At 34.8% G+C, this 24,428-nt stretch overlaps 1 protein-coding gene across 1 annotated transcript in view; it reads right to left on the minus strand.

Moving 5' to 3' along the window:
- Window positions 1-24,428, minus strand: part of LOC121367711 (sphingomyelin phosphodiesterase 4-like) — a 45,989-nt gene that overhangs the window by 5,909 nt on the left and 15,652 nt on the right. Inside the window, exons 8-16 of the mRNA XM_041492042.1 lie at window positions 22,653-22,700; window positions 17,414-17,556; window positions 15,963-16,053; window positions 15,176-15,297; window positions 14,268-14,391; window positions 13,163-13,202; window positions 12,322-12,503; window positions 10,130-10,339; window positions 9,351-9,494 (exon numbers count right to left, since the gene is read on the minus strand). Of these exons, the coding sequence (XP_041347976.1) occupies window positions 9,351-9,494; window positions 10,130-10,339; window positions 12,322-12,503; window positions 13,163-13,202; window positions 14,268-14,391; window positions 15,176-15,297; window positions 15,963-16,053; window positions 17,414-17,556; window positions 22,653-22,700 (1,104 nt within the window). The remainder of the gene's footprint in view (window positions 1-9,350; window positions 9,495-10,129; window positions 10,340-12,321; window positions 12,504-13,162; window positions 13,203-14,267; window positions 14,392-15,175; window positions 15,298-15,962; window positions 16,054-17,413; window positions 17,557-22,652; window positions 22,701-24,428) is intronic.

The raw sequence follows: 24,428 nt of genomic DNA on the forward strand, positions 1-24,428 counted from the left end.
AGCATCTTGGCTTTCTTTGCCAATCCCCAACCATATGGGAACACTAGAAATATATTTATATGTTAAATTACTATAATATTATGCATTTTCACTTATATAGCAACTCTATTGAAATCAAGGCTCCCCAACCTTGACACGGTCAAACTTGGCTGGGGATAATAAAAAAAAGAGCACATTTGTAAACAAATATTGATTCAACGTCTGTGTATTGCTATGGGGCAGACAACACAGTGAAAACTGCATGCAGAAGGAAGTAAACTCTAACAGTTATTGCATAAACAAACAAAAGAAATGAAGGTGAAATCAGACTTGTTTAGAAACCTTTCATAAATGATAATTTCTTTTGATGCATGCTTTCATTATTTTTTAAATCCAATAAAAAGGAATTAAAAGTTTTGGGGGTTGGGTACCAATAAAAACTCTCTGGCCTCATCCATAATCACTTCTGTACCAACCATTACGTTATGAAAGGTTTATATATTTTCAAAATAAATGACTTTCCACGAATTGTTTTTTCTCTTAAATCATTAAAATATTGTAACAATATTACAATGTTTTGAATCAAATTGCAAATGGCTATTTTAAATGGAACTTTTCAAAATTTATCAACCAATTTTTATTTTCCATAACAAGGGGATGATATTTCAAAATATTCGGTCACCACAACAAGGTTCACATGATTTCCACTTAATTAACTGATTGTTGGGTATTTGCTATGCAAATAAAGTTCTGGCAATCCTGAAGTTTGTAACTTTTAATTTTAATTTTATTGGTTCACCATATACCATATTTTCCCATGTATTATGCGCACCCCCCACTTTAAACGTATATTCCAAGAAAAAAACATGAATCACCTTTTTTTTTAAACTACAAAATCGATGGTGATTGCAAGGATATACCGTTTTCCACCTGTGACAGCCTGTCACCAAAATTAACTAAAAGCGAAAGCAGAAGTATATTCAAGAAACAAAACTAAAAGTGAGATACTTGTGTACATAGACCTACATGTCACACAAATGTAGGCTAGTACTTGCTTACATGTCACACATGCATAAATCAAGACATGGAAATTAAAAATATTTACGGTCCATGTTTGTGCACCTTTTGGCGAAGTATGGATGCTTTTGTACATTTATTTTACATTTATTACAACCATCACAAGTGAAAAGCGATTTTTAAGTGGATTTTGGTGTTTCATTGTCAATAACCTGTAGAGTACCGTAAACTTCATAGACAATTTTTATATGGGTGATCGCTAGACATTTTTAAAAGATACTTTTTTTGCTATTGTTATGTACACCCCTTTTAACCTGTATTTTTCGGGGGGGGAAAAGTGTGCATAATAAATGGGAAAATACGGTAACCAACTGGGTCATTCCACGCCAAAACAACCAAATTCCAGAAAATTTCCCGGGTGACCATCTCCGATTTTGATAAAATTCCACTCATTTGTGCATCTGTATAAATGATGGATGCATGCAAAATTTTGGGACCAAATTCTTATTAGTTTCGAAATTATTGTTGATCAAATGTAGGGCCCGTCGCCCCATTTTTGGCACTCGCGACTATGTCAAGTGGTTTCGGGCTATTTTTGAATGCTAATAACTTTAATTATTATAAAGATATTGAGCTGAAATTTGCTATGTTACATATTTCATACCTGGAGAATCTAAAAATGGACTCATTTTGTACATATCTGTGATAGTTTTTGACCAGGGGACATCTAAAGTTTAGTTTTTTATCATTTGAAACATATATTTTTTTATATTTTGGAGGTCTATTACTTTATGATTATTTGTCATAGATACAAACTGTTGATTGATTTGAAGTATGTACCTATGGATGTTTCTTTATGGGAAAGATTATCTGAATCCAGTAAAATATTAATATGTAGTTAGGGTCCAAAGTTGAGAAAAAATTACAAAATGCGAAAAATATGCATGCATACCAGGGGTGATTTGACCATGTGGGCAATTACCTAGCCCCATGAGCTTTTAATATGATTAACTAATATCTATTTGCTATATGTGTACCAATTTTTGACTTTGTGGCTCAACTCCTTTCTAGTCCCCGTTTAAGAGCTCGAGGTTGAAGTAAACACTTGAATCACTGCACAAAAACTTCACTTTTAAGTTTAAAAATCAAATTGTATCCAGAAAGTATTCATGATCAGAATGTGTTAATATACAGGTTCAACTTTATATCCACATTTAATTACAGAAATGCTGGTAATTTATTTTTAATCTGAATGTCATCCTGGGTAGACAGTTTATAAAATCGAGCACTATGTCCCTGCACTTGAAGTGCACCAGTCACACAAATGATGTCTTGAAACTGAACCCAACACTGATCTTTTCGTGAAGCTGAAGGCCAGGAGAGAAGTCCTGTACTGGACCGTTTCATACTATCAATAAGCACATCATTTTTTTCATCACAACATTCAACAATACTTCCTAAGTACCATTCTTTGTCATAAATGTATGCAACATACTTCCCCGGCTGCAACTGGTCATACATGTAGTTTTGGGAATCATGTTGCATACTGGTTAGTGATGGTAAAAGTCTCTGGCCTAAAGTGATCAAAGTAGATTCATTGTCAGCCGAGATTCTTTTCATCCTCAGCTCTACTTCAGAGACAGGAATGAAGCAGTGATGAGATCGAGTGCCTGCAAGAGTCTTAGCTGAATTGAAGCGAGAAGTCAGTTCAAATTGCTTTTCATTTTCTGCAATGTTATCAGCAGAAACAAACAAAAATGTCACTCCAGCAATGTGACTGGATGCCCAATTAAACATATCAGTTGCTGTCAAAATGTGATGTTCCAAGGTTGCCTGCAAGCTAGCCCTAGCAACCAGACGTTTCACTGTACCACCAATACCATCACAAGGACTCTTACCTTGGCTTGTGGCAAAGAAATGCCATTCCGCGTCAATGCCATAGTCATTTTTGTGATAGCATAAATTAATAAAGTTTTTGAAGTTTTTATATTGACCAGCTGCCCCATCACTGAAGTATATCAGTTTCTTAATGGATGGTACTGTGGTTTTAAGATAATATACAATGGTTGAAATAAATGAATGTACAGCAACAGTGTCATGTTTGAGGCAATCCGAAATTATACAGACATTCAGGCATTTCAATTCGTCATCCAGTCTGTAATATATTACAAATGGGTGGAGTGTGGCTTGAGAATTGTCCCAGTGGTAGCCTTGCACGGCATCTTGAATTATGAAGCTGTAGTTTTCCGCAAAGTCTAACAAGACGACAGCCTCATGTGGAGCAAGGTTTTCCTTCAGCTTCCTAATGTAGCTGCCTTGTGCTTTAGCTATAAAGTGGTGCTGACGTATATCATAAAGTAAGTCACTGGCTTTTTGTATGAATTCTTGAACAGATACCGTCAGACTTACAAGTGTGGTCCTGTCTGTGTGAACCCACTGCTTGTACACAATGTCATCATCAACATCAAAGTCATGGGTGGTGAACAAATCTGATATATAATCTTGAATGGCAGCTTTACCAGGACAGGATTCACAAAGATGAAGCATGCATTGGCGGTTTTCTATACTACATACTATTTTGCCCAGAAGATCTTTGTAGTCCTAATTTCCTGGCAGAGCAGCTACTACAAGTTTGACATTCTGATGGTGTTCACATACACAGACAGAATGCATACCAGAAGCGGTGACTGGAATACACCATTTGGGTCTAAGTTCACAAAACTTAGAAAATCCAACCTTATCATATGGGTGTTTCTTGGTATACTCAAGGTATATTTCTTTAATATTCACCAGTAATAATCTCTTTTGTTTATATTCTTTGGAGTTGTTCACTTTGATGACCACATATTCCTTTTTTCCAGGACACATTCGGGAATATTCATCAGACTCGTAGAAATCCACAATTCTCTGAACCAAGTCTGGAAAAAGGGTTCTACCTTGCTTGTTGTCGGGTTGAGCTAGAATACCCTTTTCCTTCTTCAGTTTTCTGGCTTTCTTAACCATGTGTTTTGTAACCAAGAATTCTTGCATCGTTTTTTCCTGGGTCCAGCTTTCTGGAGCAAGAGTCAATAATTTAATTTTTTCGTGTCTGGTGGCAGTTTTGAAGTTCTCTTTTAGAAGAACTATTAGTCTGTCAAGGTCTTTGCAACTTGCAGTGTCACCATCTTTATTTGTCGACTCGATGTCTTCCATTGGCAAGTCCAGTGCATGAGCAAACTTAGAACTTATGGCTGTCTGAAGCTGTTTAACTTTCTTCTTAGCATAGGATAATCTATCTCGCTGACTAATGTAGGTTTTGATGGGTGTACAGTCCAGTGCCTGAGCTGTGTTGTTATGAGAATCAGCTACTATTTCCATGGGTTGATACTCTTCATCATAATTAACAATTTCATCAGGTTTTCTTTTATCTTTTCTTCTATAGCACTCTGGACAAATTTTTTGACCAGGTTTCAAATTGAGGTGTAAGGCTGTTTGCTCATCAATAGGTCTTAATGACTCTGTAAGATAAATAAAAAAGATCTCAAAATCCAAAACAGTATTAGGATATGGACTTTATAACAATTAGATAAAAATTACTTTACAAAATTAATGTTTATATTTTTTAAAAATAATTTCACTGATTTGAATACATTTAAGCTTACAATAACATTTAGGGTGCATTTTAGGTCTAGGTTAGCATTTCGCAGTGCCAAAAAATACAGTTACATCAAACAAAATTTATCTCATTGGATAATGCAAATGAAATGTTCATACCTAAAGCATCAACATAAAACATTTGTTATGCTATCAGTAAACCATTTTGGACAATCACAAACGTAATAAATGCCATTAATGCTTAATTGTTTATTAATAATAGATCTACTGATAAACTGCCATACCAAAATATATTAAACTCGGAACAGAGATTAAGAGAAAATGAGCTGTAGGGCTGGAGAAATTATTAGGATTATGAACAAAATTGAAATAATATTTTGTATAAATATTTTTATAAACATGATATTGAACTTACTTGTAATGTGCTTCTTATGTAGTAAAAATGGATCAGAGCAATACTTCTGAAGACTTTCATAACGTGATAAATAAATTGTTTCATGATGGAGACATATTTCATCCTGGTCAGTAAAATGAATTCCACATCTCTGTTGCAGTAACTGCTTATCTTCTTTCTTGAACTCAAAGAAATTAATGAATTCCATTTTTCTACAGTAAGTCAACTTGTGACACGTTTCATTTAAACACTGTCCTCTTTTACATCGACATGAACTGCTTGTAGCCATGATGATCAACTCATAAAGAATTGTATTGTCATAATAACTAGTACATTGTCTTTTTTTAGTGAGACAAAACTTAGCTCGGAAAAACAACGTAGTACAAATGAAAAGTACATTTACTTATTGTATAGTGAAACCATTGTAAATCGGACGCCCATGGGATGAAAACCTGATGAGATTGTTAATTATGATGAAGAGTATCAACCCATGGAAATAGTAGATGATTCTCATAACAACACAGCTCAGGCACTGGACTGTATACCCATCAAAACCTGCATTAGTCAGCGAGATAGATTATCTTATACTAAGAAGAGTTAAACAGCTTCAGACAGCCATAAGTTCTAAGTTTACAGAGGTTATATTCGGAACTGATATTTAAAAAGAGATAGCAAAAAAATTCCGGTTTCGAGGGAATTCCAATTTACAGTGTTTGGTTCTGAGGGGTTTCACTATATTAATTAATTCATTTACTAACTGAAACTTACATTTAATTGTGCTCAACAGCTTATCGTATATGCAATATTTCCTTAAATTTAATTATTTTTTGGTGATATTATATACCAGATTGCTTTTTTTCCCATAGATGTAGTGAAAATATCTAGCAGTTAACCAAAAAATTCTTTGTAACAGCTTTGACATGGCTAGATGTCCTGAAATTCAAGTAAAATTCAACTCTGCCAAACGTTTTGCTACCAATATTCAGAATTATTTGCTCCGCGGTGCGTGATTCTGGTTTAACAAACATTATTGTAATTTTTAAAAACTACTGTAACATTAAAATTTACTCTAAATACTTGTGATTAAGATATACTTACTAGTAAAAATCTGTATAATATGGAGTGTAACTGCAGGTTTTTTGCACTGATAAATAGTGCATGCTTCGTTCTTTAACTTTGAAATAGGGGTTAGAAACCCAAGTTCATTTACCTATCAAGGAGTTGAGCCACAAAGTCAATAATTGGTACACATATAGCAAATAGATATTAGTTAATCATATTAAAAGCTCATGGCGCTAGGTAATTGCCCACATGGTCAAATCACCCCTGGTATGCATGCATAGTTTTCGCATTTTGTAATTTTTTCTCAACTTTGGACCCTAACTACATATTAATATTTTACTGGATTCAGATAATCTTTCCCATAAAGAAACATCCATAGGTACATACTTCAAATCAATCAACAGTTTGTATCTATGACAAATAATCATAAAGTAATAGACCTCCAAAATATAAAAAATATATGTTTAGAATGATAAAAAACTAAACTTTAGATGTCCCCTGGTCAAAAACTATCACAGATATATACAAAATGAGTCAATTTTTAGATTCTCCAGGTATGAAATATGTAACATAGCAAATTTCAGCTCAATATCTTTATAATAATTAAAGTTATTAGCATTCAAAAATAGCCCGAAACCACTTGACATAGTCGCGAGTGCCAAAAATGGGGCGACGGGCCCTACATTTGATCAACCATAATTTCAAAACTAATAAGAATTTGGTCCTAAAATTTTGCATGCATCCATCATTTATACAGATGAACAAATGAGTGGAATTTTATCAAAATCGGAGATGGTCACCCGGGGAGCTCTGGTTGAGTTGGCACGGAATGACCCAACTGGCAGTTTGCATTACTGTAAAACAGGTAATATTTGCGGGAGTAAATTTTCGCTACCAGTCAATTGGGGTTTTTTTTTTTTTCAAGTCAGTAAAAAAAAGAAAATAAAGAATGCAAAAGAACAAATGCAATACTACTGCATACATTTTAATCCACAAAGATAAAAGAACTGTAACTGACTTAGCCTAACAGTATTTGACCGATAACCAAGTGGTACAATCACATGCGTTTTATCTCAAGATGGCCGCTTGGCTCATGCACAATGAATGACAGTAATATCGAATGTGGATTAATCAACTCTCTCATAAGTGTTCTAATCAATAAATTTCAGTTGTTGAAAATGTCTCATCCATTTTGTTTGTGTACACACATTCTCAAAAGTACCAACAGATTAGGCTTATGTCAAGACATCGGAATGAGTCGGTCATTTCGATTGGTCAGATAAAACTAGCAGGATGTACTAATTTCTAAACGTTTACTTACGAATTAATATACAGAATTGACTTAGAAAATGTTTGTTAAAAAATATTTTAGTTTCAGTCTTCACAAAAGTTCCGTAACGTTAATATGGCAGGTTCAATTCTACATTGGTTATAAAAAAAATGCTAGTAAGCCTGAAACTGTTGGTTTACCCGACCCCTTAATGTGTTCAACGATTGAAGATGTTCAGTGTACACAGGCCGCAAATGATGCAGTTGATAAGTTAAACTTCAACAAATCGGGAAAAAACCCATGGTGACTATGAAATGTACGATGCAGAACAGAGAGCAAAAATTGCTAAACTAGACATAGGTATCGGACCAACAAAAGCTGCCAAAAAACTGTCGGCGACAACTGGCAAAAAATATTAATGAAAGTACAGTCCAGTCAATCAAATCATCTTACCTGCAGAAGATGAAACAGGCTGATTATGGCACGCCGATATCGACATTATCCAAAGGAAAACGTGGTCCACTGCCAATGTTGGGTGAAAAATTAGACGGAAAAGTACAGGACTGGATACGTAAAGTGCGTTATCAGGTGGAATTGTAAATTCAAGAACTGTTATGGGTGGCATTGAAGGCATTGTGACAAAGTTCGACAGAAACCGACTGCAGAAGTATGGAGGCCATGTTAATGTGAAAGTATCCCTGGCCAAATCAATTCTTGATAGAATGGGATTTGTCAAAAGAAAGGGAACCAAAGATTCGAAGAAACTTCCAGATGACTTTGATAGCATAAAGTCCACTTGTTTAACCAGAGTGAATGACTGCCGAAAGGAGCACAACATTCCCAATGAGATGATCATCAACTGGGACCAGACAGGTGTAAATTTGGTTCCAGGTGGAGAGTGGACCATGGAAGAGAAGGGCAGTAAACAAGTGACAATCGCTGGCATCGACGACAAACGTCAAATCACGTCTCTACTGGCTGTGTCAATGACGGGCGAGTTTCTCCCCCCACAGATCCTATGTGGTGGGAAAACGCATCGCTGTCACCCTACAGTCAAGTTTCCTGATGAATGGGATATTCATCACACGGAAAATCATTGGAGTAACGGGGAGTCAATGATCTGATATGTGGATACAATCGTTGTTCCATTTATGGAGAACAAGCAGAAGCAGCTAGGCTTGCCAAGTGACCAAAAAGGTTTGGCAATTTTTGACGTTTTTAGAGCGCACCAGGACAAAACGATGTTGAACAAACTACATTTGAACAACATCAAATGTGTCTTTGTACCAGCATGTTGTACAGACTACAACCACTTGATCTGTCAGTGAATAAGGATTACAAAGACGAACTGAAACAATGTTTTCAAAACTGGTACGCAAATGAAGTGACTAACCAGATTTCTGAAACTGAAGATACCAAAGGCGAGGTTGACTTTTCGAAAATCTGTTGATTTGTGAACGAGCAACATGAAACCCATTCATGCCAGATGGTTAATTCATGTTCAGGAACGGGTTGCTTTAAAGAGGGACATGCTTGTGAGTGGCTTTTGTAAAGCTGGTCTTCTAGAAAATAGTACGGAGTAAGAAACACGTGTATACAGCTGTTACCGGAAGTAGTAGTAGTAGTACTGATTTGGACAATTTGTTTGTTGTTTTCTTTATTCTTGCAGCTATTGATTGGATACTTACCAGTGTTGATTTTAATTTTTGAAACAAATTTGTGAGTAAATGAAATGGGTTAACCTTATTTTTGTTTGTGTTATTTTTTTTAAAAGATGATACTGGTATTAATATTTGCGTGAGTTTAATTTTTGCGGTCAAATTAAAATCGCAAAAATTACACCCACGCGAATATTACCCGTTTTACAGTAATTTAAAGTTGCGAAACTGATACGTGAATAGAATGACGTAACCTAACTCAATATTCCATTACTTTCCATACATGAATAATGACAATATCAACATCCACAGTTTTCCTGGATTTCCATGATTAATGAATTACGTGAAACTGATAAAACTATTAAAAGCTGTAAACCTGGTATTTTCCGAGATCAGTCAGCTCCGGTCCGTGTTCGGTTTCCACACTGTCTGGCATCTCGGGCTCATGTAGGTAGGACGTCTGAGAGGACGTGTCTGGGTCAAATGTCAGGTCACAATCCACCGGGGCAGGCAGGGGAAGCTGGAACAGAGAAACAAACTAATCACGTGACATGTCTGGGTCAAATGTCAGGTCATCCACCGGGGCAGGCAGAGAAAGCTGGAACAGAGAAACAAACTAATCATGTTGCTAACCTGCACATTCAGAGCAAGCTGTTTTAGCACATGCCTTCAGTATATAGTAAACCACACCTTGATATAGTTCAGAGAAGGTATTATTTAGGTGTTTTAAAATGTATATCCTGTGGATAATAAGCAGGAAATTAAAGGCTGCATTGGGGAATATTTGACATCATAAATTTAATATTAGTGGTCATTTTGTCCTACAATAAATGAAGTATCTTTTTGTGTTGAAGCATGGTCCCACAGGAAGCAGTCATTATTTTCATTGGCCGATTAGACAGGTAATGTAATATGAGCATACTCCGGGTTAGCTGTCAGTCTAAATTGAAGAACAGTATCTTAGTTTGGGTTTCTGTTCTGGCAAAGTCAATTAAGCAATCAAAATTAAATAGAAACATATAATATTTGTTTTGAAATAACTTAAGTACACATTATTCAATACATTTATTAGGATAAAGTTATAAAGTTATTTCTGGTTCGAAACTGCACAAACCTTAAAAATATCTGTCAGGTTTTTCATATACCTGTACAAACCTTAAAAATTTCTGCAAAGTTTTTCATGGACATCTGAAGATGTTGCACGGTTCTCTTCTGTTCCAGAGAGCTGATACTGGCAAAGGGATTCGATTCTGCGAACACATCCGACAACCAACTGAAGAAACCGGATCCCTTCGGCTTGGCGGTCAGCTGTCTGACCTGTACCGTATGATACGCTTGCATTATCAGCTGAATTAGATCTTGAATCTGAAATATTACACAGTATTATTAGAAAATGGATTGGATTATGTGTTTGACGATACCTCAGCACATTTTAAAATGATGGCTGTTATTTCGAGAGAAATGTAGATAGGAAATCAGCACAATTTTGTGCTATGGCTATTTGGTGTCTAACATCAGTTATTTCCGAGAGAACCTGAAATGGGAAACATGTTGCAGCAACTAGTGCTGGTTTTTATATTGATAATCGGCCCTTATAGATTGGTTATTAATTGAACACAGTAAACCATAAAAACAATTAAGTCTAACCTTCTGACTACTGCAGGCGAGATATCTCACCCGACGCCACGCCAGTTGACATACTGTACACTGAATACAGTACATTCCCCAATTCATATTTCCCGCCATTTTGCACACAACACTAACCGGATTTTTCGGCAAGTATTTTCGCTTGACAACAATGGTGGCATGTCGCGGTAATTATTAGGGATTGACAGCTGATTGTGACAGCTAATTTAATACTAAATTTGATCATTTTACCAACAACGAAAATAAACAAATATTGGGATATGAATCGTAGTTCGTTTTTTTTTTTAATTCTGGTCGGAAAAACCACTGTTATTGGGAATAATGGACATAAATACTGGACAGCTGGCCACAAATGACCGTAAGTAAACATGACTTTTCAATTTTTTGCCTAATTTTAATCAACATTAACTGATGTAAAATATCATAAAAATTATACACGAAAATAATACTGGTCGATTCAAATATGAACTTTATTTTATGTATTTCTAATTAAGTGAATATATGAGAGTAAAAATTATAAACTTGTACCCACTCAATGTGATTTTTATCAAAAATTAATCCAGTAGTCTAAAGGTTAAAGGCATACTGTCACAGACCACTGACCTATTAAATGGCCTAACAAAGTATTACCTAAACAAATATATATTTGATTTGTCCCTAAATGTACTTTATTCAACCATCTATGTAACCACCATACTCCACTTACTAATGATATTTTGTAAAAATAATTAATTATGGCAATGGTCCATAATTCAAAAGCTAATATTGCCAAGAGAGTTGACATGGATTTTACTCCACCATGGTTCAGTTATGGTGATGCGATAGCTAGATTTGGTTTCCAAACATTAATGTAAATATCATTTATTATTAATTTTTAGAGAAATGAGGTCCTTAAATCTGACAGTATGCCTTAAAGTTTTAGTATCAGGTGCATAGTGTGACACCCAATAGCCAATGTATTTTTCATGTTGGGGTGTTGTTAAATATCCATTCTATTCTATTCTATTCTAAAATCAGATGAATTAATGCTTTTTGATGTTACAGACAACTTAAATTTAGCAGAAACTATTCTGGACCTAATACAATTTCAAGGAAAGACTGAATCACAAAATAAGATAATGGTTTATTTAATGACGCACTCAACAAAATTTTATTTACAGTTATATGGCATCAGACATATGGTCAAGGACCACAAAGGTATTGAGAGAGGAAACCCGCTGTCGCCACTTCATGGGCTACTCTTTTCAATTAGCACCACGGCCTTTGATATGTCAGTCGTGGTGCTCTGGCTGGAACAAGAAATAGCCCAGTGGGCCCACCAATGGGGAAATCACAAAATAAAGACATCAAGACACTGTCTTATTTCTTGTCACCTTGTAACTTGCTCACTTATGTCTGTAGGTACCCATTCAATACTGGAAAAGTCTAGTGACCTAATTTTTGTTTTGTTTTTACAAAGTTAATTAAATTCTCACAGAAAAAAGAAGAGAGGAATATTTGTATTTTGGAAAATACAGTTAACTACATGCTGTTCAAGCCTTGCCAGGGCCGAATTCATATAGAAATGCTAATATTAAAAAAAATAATACAATATATCAAATTTACTATTTATTTAGGGGTAATCTAATAAAATAAACCTCATAAAATGACCAAAAATTAATAAACACGGCACATTTTTAAATGACAAATATGTTACGTACTGTTCTACTCATCACTTCTCCAAACATGGGTTGATACTGAAAACTAGGCTGTTCAAAATCAATGAGTTGTGGCGGCAGTGGCATGGTGACCGGTGGCATTGTTGACAGGTAGCTGTTTCCAATGTCGGTCGACATCGACAGGTGTGACGGGTGAAATGACGACCCAAACATTTCCCTTTCAGCTAAAAAAGAACGTAACAAATAAAAAAACTCAATCAAAATATCTGCTTCTATCTCTCTATCCCTCCAAACCCTAAATAGTTGGCAAATATGGTGAGACCAGCACTGGGTTTTTAACATTACAGTTGAAGAATTTAATTTATGAACATTTTAAGAAATACTGACATTTTATAGATCTTAGAAGACAACATTAATGGCTGGAAAATATATAAGAAAGGGTATGCATTAAGGGATGAAGTTAACAGTTAATGCATATAAATATACTTTTATCTTACTGAATCAATATAATATAGTTCATAAACACACTACAAAAAATGAGTCAGTTATGTAACAATTGATTACATAGTGAATTATTGAACATTCTGAGTCACATTACAAGTCTCATAGAATATGCTCATTATGATCTACAATAAAAAAAATTGTTTCACATTTTATTTTGCTTAAACAAATATAAATATTGACCATAAAATTTTAGTTTAATTAATGCACATATTAGGTTACGCAAATATAATTCATATAAGCAAACAATCAGTGGCCTAGGTAAGAATCACATGAACCAACTTCTGGTTACCTAAACTTTTGAAATATTGTCCCCTATCAATCAAACGAGTAATGTATGGACATTAGTTAACTATATTTTAGAACCAGCATTCTCAGATACCTTTGAAGATTAATCCAGCAAGATTTGGCAAACTTAGCACCTGAAAGTAAAAAAGATCTAATAAACACTGAAACACATTATTAATACATGTACAACCACAAATATCCAAAATCTAAACTTTCACAATATTATAACTGCCTTAATTTCTTGATGTACTAGAACCCAGTCATGAAAAACAGTACAGTTGCATATTAGTACATAGAAATGTCAACAACAACAAAAAATCAATTAAGGAATAGTAGTTTCACAGGTATGAAACTTATAGCTTCTTGGAAGCACTTTAATGAAGTTTAAAAATTTACAAAATCTAATTACAAAATGAAATTAGTCATTTAAAATTTTGAATATCATACTAAATTTGATGGGATAAAAGTAAACAATAAACAGTGGCACTAAATAAATCATATGACTACAATAAGCAAATTATTTTTATTTAAAAAATTAACAACACAAAACCCTAATACATTCTTGGGTCCAAAACTTTGTCAATGTTATCTGGTTTTTGGTCATATGACAAATGGAGGTCTTTTCTTCTGTTTTTTTGTTGGTTTAATGTTTTTGGTCATATGACAAGTGGAGGTCTTTTCTTCTGTTTTTTGGTTGGTTTAATGTTTTTGGTCATATGACAAGTGGAGGTCTTTTCTTCTGTTTTTTGGTTGGTTTAATGTTTTTGGTCATATGACAAGTGGAGGTTTTTTCTTCTGTTGTTTTGCTGGTTTAATGTTTTTGGTCATATGACAAGTGGAGGTCTTTTCTTCTGTTTTTTTGTTGGTTTAATGTTTTGGGGGGAGGATGGAGTTCAGGGTGGACCCATTGATAGCAAAAAATATTAACTGGGTTAATAATGGTAAATATCAAATGGGTTTATGACATGGATATTATGGGTAAGTGATGGAATAAAAGTAAATAATAAACAGTGGCACTAAATAAATCATAGGATTACAATAGACAAAGATTTTTTGGTTAGCTTTTTTGTTGTTGTTTTAATGTTTTTTGGGGGGAGGTTGAGTTTAGGGTGGGTTTTTGTGAAGTTTTTGTGGAGTTTTAATTTATTTTGGGGGGATGGTGGGAATGCAATATGTTAAAAGATGACAAGGACATTTACCTTTGTGACTCGGAACAGCATGTTGGCACTTTGGTAGGAGGTGAGATCGAACCGGTAGACCCGAGGCAGGAATCTTTGGAAGAGTACCGTGTAAAACAGCAGGTTATCCTCGATAAACTGGTCCCTGGAAAATAAACAGTGGTCTTCTGACACCAAAACACTAAACAGATTGACACTGAGTTTCTGGTCTTGAATTCTCAGGACAGTATTAATGGTCACTTTTGTTTTCATCTTTGATTTGTTTAATCAGAAATATAAAAGATCCCTTGCTACTAATGGAAACATGTAGCTGTTTCCTCTCTATGACTATATGTCAGAATTACCAGATATTGACATTCAGTAGCTGTTGATTAATAAATCAATATGCTCTAGTGGTGTCATTGAACAAAACAAACTTTTCATTAATTTGCTGACTTGGAAGTTCAGTATACAACAAAATAAGTAATTTTAACAACACAGCAAGTATTCAAAAGAAAATTTAATTTTTTTAAATTATTATTAATTTTTATTAGGACAAGATGAAATAAAAGTAAACTGAAAATTGATGTCAACACAGAATAAATGAAAGAATGGAGAACGGAGTGTTTCCTCTTTTATAGATACATCACCTGTCCTCAAAACTAGTGCATATTCCCTACGGTTAGTAGACTGGTCCAAACATCCCAACAGCCAATGGGAGGACAGGTGACGTTGAAAAGAAAAGATTGATACAAGGAAGGATTCATTTCTTTACCCGGGTTGAAATTATGCACCAGCCCGAGGCGACCCTTACTGGCTAAAGATGATTACAAAGACTGATCATGCAACAATCTGAGGACTAGTTAACTTCGACGAGGGACATTAAACATCTGTCTTAACTGGCATGCTGGCCACCTTGATTTGTAAGTTAAGTTTCGACCCTTCCTTACCATTTGTCATCAACCCGTTTCTCCTGTGTTGTGTAATACGCATCATGCTCTTTCCCTGCCAGTAGTTGCCGGGGATCGACATACCGCCAGGGCTGAATATAACTTAACCACGCTTCCAAAACCTGCAGTACATAAATACATTAGGAGATGTATTAATTAAATATTATATTTGTATTAAATATTTCAGATAAATTAATTGGGAATTCAGTAATAAAATAACTAATCAAAATTGTTGTTTGGTGTTAATTATTTTCCAGCATATAAAAATATTACGGTTATGAATTGAATAGACTGTGTAAAAAGTTAATGAAATACATTTAAAAAAACAAAACATTTGATAATGAAAATATTGAAGGATTATAAAGCTGGTAAATTAACAAAAATGGTAGTTTTGTGAAAAAAATATTTATGTCAAAAAACATCTTAAAAAAATATATATAAAATTCATCAAAAATGTATTGTCAACGCAGTTGATGCTTATTATTTTTGACTCTATTTATTCATTCTATTCATATAGAAAGTTATCAATGTACATGTACAATATGGTCATGTATCCAATGTTTAGGGGTTCTTTTCATATTTTTTAAAGCCACAGTTTATGTTAAATCATTTATTAAGACATCGATAAACAACTAGTGCAATGCTGAGAAGTCATTAAAAATATTTTAAGTGAATTTTTTTTTTAAATAACAATTAATCAGCTTAAAAGATAAATACATAGTGAAACACAATGGCATTGACATAGAGCTATTAAACTGCCTATATAAAAATACTACTACTATAATACCCATTTGAAGGAAGAATCCAGGGGCCATTTATCAAATGCATGTCTCAGAAAAGCATACAATTTCTTCTGAATAATTTGTGGCACAGTAGTCCTAAAAAAACAAATGTAAAATCATCACTGATAACATCACCAGACATGTCAAAATAAGCCAGCTAATTCCATACGCTATTATAACTGTAATGTCTTTAACTTATGTGTTATATATTAGATTAAACAAATGTAAAATCATCACTGATAACATCACCAGACATGTCAAAATAAGCCAACAACCAGCTAATTCCATACGCTATTATAACCGTAATGTCTTTAACTTATGTGTTATACATTAGATCAAAATGACAGATCCTAGACATTACAGATTATTTTTCACTACTGGATCTCTTTTTGATAACTGAAATTAGACATTGCATGCATTTTTCATCTGAGAAGTAAAGGTTATGGAGATGAGTTCTATTCTAATTTTAGAAGGAATTTCCACATTTCCACATCACACATTCCTGTTTCAGTCTATTGTAAGATTAATTCAGATGTGTTACTTTTTTGTAGATTAACCAAGCATAGTGTCTATTTTGACAGGTTTAAACTAGGGTATGCAACTTTACAGATCAATTAGCCCTAAAAATTCAGAAAATTATTTTTCAAGCGAAATTTTGTAAACTAACAAGAAAAATACCAGATACTGATCAAAATGATGAAGATATCATTTTGTGATGGCACTGCTGACTGTCATCTTGAATTCTGAGGGCCGATTAATTGTTATTTAGTATGGTGCTTAACCTACTGACTACTGGATATCTCACCCGACATCACGCCAGTCGACATACTGTACACTGTATACAGTGCATTCCCCAATTCATATTTCCCAACATTTTGTACACGACACTCACCGGAAATAATAATAGAACAGGAAACATTTAGACTATGGCAGCTTTAGGTTTTTGTTTTTCAATGGAAAATACCTGGGAACATTTAGTTCAAAAAGTGGTTTTCGGCAAGTATTTTCGCAAGACTACAATGACGGAATATTGCAGTCATTTTGATGAATCGATAGCTGATTGTGACAGCTAATTTGATAATAACAGTTATTGGAATAATGGACATAAATACTGGACAGCTGGCCACAAATGCCTGTAAGTAAACAAAACATTTTTTGATTTTGAGCCTAATTTTAATCAACATTAATTGATCTAAAATTAGAAAAACCCACAAAAATAATACATACCGATTCAGATATAAACTTTATTTTATGTATTTATAAAACATTTAAGTGAATAGATGTGAGTAAACGTTATAAACTTGTACCCACAAGTGGTTTTTGTCAAACATTATTCCAGTAGTTTGAAAGTTAACATAGCCAATGAAAAGTGAAAATAGTTTCATTCGCAACATAAATTTAATAACTGGTAACTCAGCACATTATGTTTAAAGTATTAATAAACTTTACTAGCTACCTTTTAAAGACATCTAAAGGTGATGGCACAGAGTGATGGTAAGGCGAGGTAATCACATCGGATGCACTGTTGATGAAGTAATGTAAGTACTTGATGAGACACCGAACAATCTTCGCATGGTTCTGAGTCGGCATAAAGTGCTCCTGGGGATAAAAAGTAACAATTATTTTATTATAATGGTGTCATTACAAGTAGTGGGCTCTTAGCCTAAATGTATTCTTTAAAAATATGGAGGGTCCTTTGACAAAAGATTGTGTTCATTAAAGACTTTTCTAAGACATATGAACACAGTGTTATGCTCTTCATGCAGTTTTTAAAAAAGAGACTATTTGGCTACCACCACCACTAGAGCACATTGATTAATTAATCATCGGCTATTGGATTAATTCTCACATGGAGTCTTCAAAGGAAACTCGCTATATTTTTCCATTAGCAAAAATTGATATTTTATTTGGACATTTCTAGACAGGACAGCACATACCATGGCCTTTGATATACCTGTCATAGGGCATTGGTTGGACAGAAAAAAAGAGACAATTAAAGAATGGGTACAACAATGGTGTTCTTCATGCAGTGTTTCAAACCAGTGTTTAAATGTACAGTACACAAGAGGCTGTAATAAGGAAAGAAATGTGTTATTTAACGACGCACTCAACACATTTTATTTACAGTTATATGGCATCAGACATATGGTTAAGAACCACACAGATATTGAAAGAGAAAACCGCTGTCGCCACTTCATGAGCTATTTTTTTCGATTAGCAGCAAAGGATCTTTTATATGCACCATCCCATAGACAGGTTAGCACATAACACAGCCTTTGATGTACCAGTCATGGTGCACTGGCTGGAGCGAGAAATAGCCCAATAGGTCCACTGACGGGAATCGATCTCAAACCGACCGCACATCAAGCGAGCGTTTTACCACCGGGCTACATCTCGCTGTACAGGCTGTAATAATTCACATTATTATACAGTGACTGGTTGTAATAATTACACTATCTAATACATCATCTGTTTGGTTTCCATAACTTATCACATTATCTAATACATTATCTGTTTGGTTTCCATAACTTATCACATTATCTAATACATCATCTGTTTGGTTTCCATAACTTATCACATTATCTAATACATTATCTGTAAGGCTGCCATAACCGATCACATTATTTGGTACATCATGTAATTGATTGTAATAATTTATTACAACATCCAATACACACCATGCGATCCACTGATACGCATCACATACTAACATCACTATTAATTCATTCTTCTGATTAAAAACCGTTGTTGTTAATGGTTTGATGTCATTATGCTAAGCTTATTGTAAATTTGAAAATTCGACAACGTGGAAACCACACAATTATTGTATTTCTATAATATGAACAAACTCTTAACATTTAAGTAACTACTAGTAAAAAATTTATAAAAACTAATCATAAGACATTTAAGTATAAAGCAATAGCTGTACATTTATATACAGTGTTTCTGCCAGAAATAACTTTTTGGGTATGGCGTTATGAAATTGAATGCAGCCACAGTCAACAGGGGGTAAGGGGGGCCTCCCCAACAAAGAAAATGGGTTACATTTAGGGTTAGGGTTAAGAAAATCATACAATAATTATAAGAATCATTAATTTTGTCAAAATGTTAACTTCAAAAAATAATAATTTGGGTATGGCGCCATACCCGTTTTACCCTCTGGCAAAAACCCTGATATATATAGACTACAAATAAATACATTAATAGTTTCTGGTATAAGTCCTTTTATGGACAGATTTTCTGATGTACGTCTTAAGAAAATCAATCCTTACAGTAATCTTTAGCGAGCTCCAAAGAATTGATTTTCTTGAGACATGTGGCAGAAAACTCATCTACAAAAGGACAAATTTTCTAGTTCAATCAGTCTTATAATTTTAGTATAATTATATAAAATTCACTTCATTTTATTTTTATACCATGACTTCACTCCTCTCCATTGATATATAGCCTACTACATAACGAGAAGGAATGCATGCACTGTTACAAATTACACATGACCGATGTCACATACTACCTTGCTTACAGAATGACATAATCAACAGGTAGCAACGGCCGTTTACCTCCCAAACTACGAAAACAAATAACTAGTGAAAAGTGTACCAGGTACATTATCGTCTAGGAACACCGGCCTCTGAGAATTGAAAATCTGCGTGACCCATTTATTGGTTACATAGAAATAAATCCAAGTAACCCATTTCCTTTTAGCATAACCCATTATATACAAGTAAATGGTGATCCAAATTCTGCATGAAAAAAACCCAGGTTATGTAAAATTAAGATCGTTCTTGCAATTTTCAGAGGCCTGGAACATGTGGCTAGACAATGTTTCTAGCATGGATTTCTAGCACCTTTCTATCAGTTGACTGAACTAGAAAAGACACTCCTGGGTACGTGTTGCATGTGCAGTTGAAGCCATAATGGTATTTTTAACACGAGTACCGGTGAGGTACATGATACGCCCATCAGCAGTTAGATGGAAAACCATATCTATATTAATGAATATGTTACGGGTATGATTCAAGTCTAATTATGTGAAATGTTTGCAATGGGATGGAAGAACAGTTTGTTTCGGACCAACCACCATCCCAAGTTGTTCCTACATGTGGTTTGATGGTCCTGTATGCATCTGTATGCAAGATATGATGTGGACAAGGATTAACTGTTAAGTGCAGTATGCAGAAGACCGTGAAAAGTAGGTCACAGTGACCTAGTAATAGTATGCGATATCTGCAATCCCAAGTTGTTGTTACATATGAGGTTTGATGGTCCTGTATGCATTTGTATGCAAGATATGATCCGGATAAGGATTTATTGTTATGTGCAGTAGACCGTGAAAAGTAGGTCAGTGACCTAGTAATAGTACCCGACACACCGTAAACCAAGTTGTTCCAACTTGTGAGGTTTGATGATCCTGTATGCATCTGTATGCAAGATATGGTCCGGACAAGGATTTACAGTTATGTACAGTAAACCGTGAAAAGAAGGTCACAGTGACCTAGTAATAGTACGCGACACACTGCCATCCCAATTTGTTCCTACATGTGAGGTTTGATGGTCACGTATGCAAGATATGGTCCGGACAAGAAAAAGTTAACAGATGGACATACGGACAATGCCATACTATAATACGACCCATAGATGGGCGTATAAAAATCAGTAAAACATATTTAACTAACTGCATCATACTACTGTACACTTTAACAGCTACCTGAACATGCACAACAAAGTACCTTAAACGAATACACAGACCAAGAAAACAGTGATGAAGTCAGAAGTGCCCTCCCCATCACTTTCTACCAGAATTTATTAATAAAATTCAATGAAGCAAGCACCTTGACCTAATAAGTGCTGAATGGACTACAACAAATTACACATACATGTATAAATAAAAACTAAAAGTTAAAGTTTGTTTTGTTTAACAACACCACTAGAGCACATTGATTTATTAATCACCAGCTACTGGATGTCAAACACTTGATAATTTTGACATAAAGTTTTATTGGATACCCGCTACATTTGTTCCATTAATAGTGAATGATCTTTTAAGAAATATTCCAGACAGGGCATGGCCTTTGATGTATCAGATGCAGGGCAATAAAGGAAAAAAAGAATCAGAGAATGATCCTATGATCAAAGCATCATGTCGGGGCTTCTAAAATATGGTAGCCCAACTTCAGTGGTTAGAATTTATTACCATCAGGCTAGCCAATAATTACTCTGACAATGCCTGACAGCTAGTGAAAAAAGACAAAATCCTTAAAATGTTACCGTTCTTTTTTCCAAATTCATAAGCAAAATCTAATTACAGTTATCTCCATATGATCAGGGAATTTGTATTATATAGAATGAGTCCTTTTATACTGAGACTAAACAAACTGTCCAAATTTAACAGACATTAATTTGCATAACCATGACAGAGCCAATAATAATGATGGATATGAAATTCTACTCTTAAATGTTTTGCCAAATTTTAACATTTTCAATATTACTTATTTAATTAAATAAATTGCAACAAGAATTCTGAGATTAAAATATTGGTATCAAAGGTCATGGTATGTGCTGTCCTGTAAGTGAAAGAATACTTGTTGCTAATGGACAAGTGTTGTGGGTTTTCTCTCTAAGACTATATGTCAATAATTATCAAAGGTTTGACATCCAATAGGCGATAATTAATAAATCAACGATCTCTAATGATGTTAAACAAAGCAAACATCAGCTTTTTTAACTTTGTGAGAAATGAAAAGGAAACAAACATTTGTTTAACACCACCTCAGAATATTCTAATGGATATCTATGGCTATAAGGAGTCTAATATATGTTTAGTCTGACATTTAGTCAACAGTGAGAAGCGGAAATCCAGGGTTACCACATATAGGCTACTTCGCCAGAACAAGCAGCAAGAGAAGGGTATGAATTGAGACAACAACCGGAGTTGGTAATCAGACCTATTACACCTGCAAGGTATATATCAGGTGACCTCACCAAAAAACGATAACCCTATGGAATTGTATAAAAAGACTAACTTTGATAATTCACACCTATTACCAGATGGATATTTGCCACCTTCGGTAAAAATACTAGGCCAGTAGGTCAAATATGGTTAAAATAGCAATGCAATGCCATACAGGTAGGCAAGAAGTGCATCAAGCACTTCACATTTTTAAAATATTGAATATGCTGCTATTTATATGTTTCACTGAAGATGGCAAATATCCACACAGTAATGGGTGTGAAATACCAAAGTTACAGTCCCAACACTTTTTACACAATTCCACAATCAGTAAAGTTATTGTTTTTTGGAGACCACTCAATATATATGACAGTGTATACTTCATCTACATTTATTTGCTGAACATGCAAAGATGCTTTTAACAATATTCAAAGACAAACACACTTTGGCTGTAAAACCGAAACAAAAATAGTGATAGATTAAACCACACTTCAAGATTACTTCTAAAAAATACATAAAATTAAGAAAAGCTGTTCAGAATTATCAGAAGTATCTGCACAAAACATTCAATTTCATGATTATAAAAAACACTCCAAAAATAAATACATAAAAACAAACAGTTGTATTCCATGCAAATAATGCAATGTCAATAATGAATAAAGTTTCATGACCACTTTCCAATGATGATGCATGCATGTAATAAATACAATAGCCAATGTACAACAGTGTATATCTGCATACTTACAAACAAGTAGTAAAAGGGATCTCTCTCATATACGTATCGCGTCGAGTACTTGAAAGTGAGAGATTGAATAAACATCATTAATACCCATATGGTTAAAAATATCTTGGTACATATCAAGGTGATACATCCCACTAGAATGCCAAGTGGGACATAACACATTTGACGTCATCAATTGGTGCACTACAACCGTACACTGTAAGTTACAGGAACGTCAGCCAAACGAGTTGACTGATATAAATTAAGACCGATTATGGATAATAAATAAGATATTAAATTCGCTACCATTTCAAATCATGTTTATGTCCCTCGTGAAATAATTTTCATTGTCACTCGCTAAAGTTTATTTCACTCGGGACATAAACATGATACGAAATGGAAGCTCGTTTAATATCCTATAAATATCCTACCAAACCAATTACAAGATGATAGCACTTCTAATTATGATTAGGACTTTAGTATGCATTTACTTAACATGTTTTTCCAAGTATGTCAGCATTATCATTATTAAACACACTACAAAGTTGGCAACCGTTCACGGTTATATTGGTTTAAATGTACAAATGGGTGTAGTATTAGGATTTTGGTGATAGTGCAATTGCTTGTACAGGATTAGGTCTTTGGTGATACGGCAAATGCTAAACAAGATTAAGTCTTTATGACAGAGCAACCACTTGTACAGGATTAAGTCACTGGTGACAGTGAAACTGGTTGCACAGGATTACTTTGTTGGTGATAGAGCAGTCACTTGCACAGGAAGGAAGGAAGGAAATATTTTATTTAACGACGCACTTAACACATTGTATTTACGGTTATATGGCGTCAGACATATGGTTAAGGACCACACAGATATATAGAGAGGAAACCCACTGTCGCCACTTCATGAGCTACTCTTTTCAATTAGCAGCAAGGGATCTTTTATATGCATCATCCCACAGACAGGATAGTACATACCACGGCCTTTGTTACACCAGTTGTGAAGCACTGGCTGGAATGAGAAATAGCCCAATGGGCCCAGACAGGAATTGATCCTAGATCGAATGCGCATCAGGCGGGAGCTGTACCACTGAGCTACGTCACTTGCACAGGCGTAAGTCATTCATGATAATGAAAGTACTTGAAAAGGATTAAGTCAATGGTGATAATGAAACTGCTTGCACAGGATTAAATCACCGATGGTGGTGTAACCATGTGCACAGGAATTAGTCAGTGATAATGCAACTGCCTAGGTTTGCAAAAGATCATATGATCAATTCCACTTTAAGTATTTGTCTATTTCCCCAACTTGCAGAAGTGGTCTGAATGACCAAACAATGGGTCACATCCTACCGAGGAGCCCAACCTATCAAGGACTGAGACAATCGGAGTGGTGACATCAAGACTCTGAATGACCAAACAATGGGTCACATCCTACCCAGGAGCCCAACCTATCAAGGTCTGAGACAATCGGAGTGGCGACATCAAGACTCTGAATGACCAAACAATGGGTCACATCCTACTGAGGAGCCCAACCTATCAAGGACTGAGACAATCGGAGTGGTGACATCAAGACTCTGAATGACCAAACAATGGGTCACATCCTACTGAGGAGCCCAACCTATCAAGGACTGAGACAATCGGAGTGGTGACATCAAGACACTGAATGACCAAACAATGGGCCACATCCTACCCAGGAGCTCAGCCTATCAAGGACTGAGACAATCGGAGTGGCTCATCGACACTTCCCTACACACCAAGTGGCATTATTAACTTTATGACAAACAAATACAAGGAAATGTT

This window comes from Gigantopelta aegis, chromosome 3 (genome assembly GCF_016097555.1).
Source record: "Gigantopelta aegis isolate Gae_Host chromosome 3, Gae_host_genome, whole genome shotgun sequence".
Taxonomy (NCBI): domain Eukaryota; kingdom Metazoa; phylum Mollusca; class Gastropoda; order Neomphalida; family Peltospiridae; genus Gigantopelta; species Gigantopelta aegis.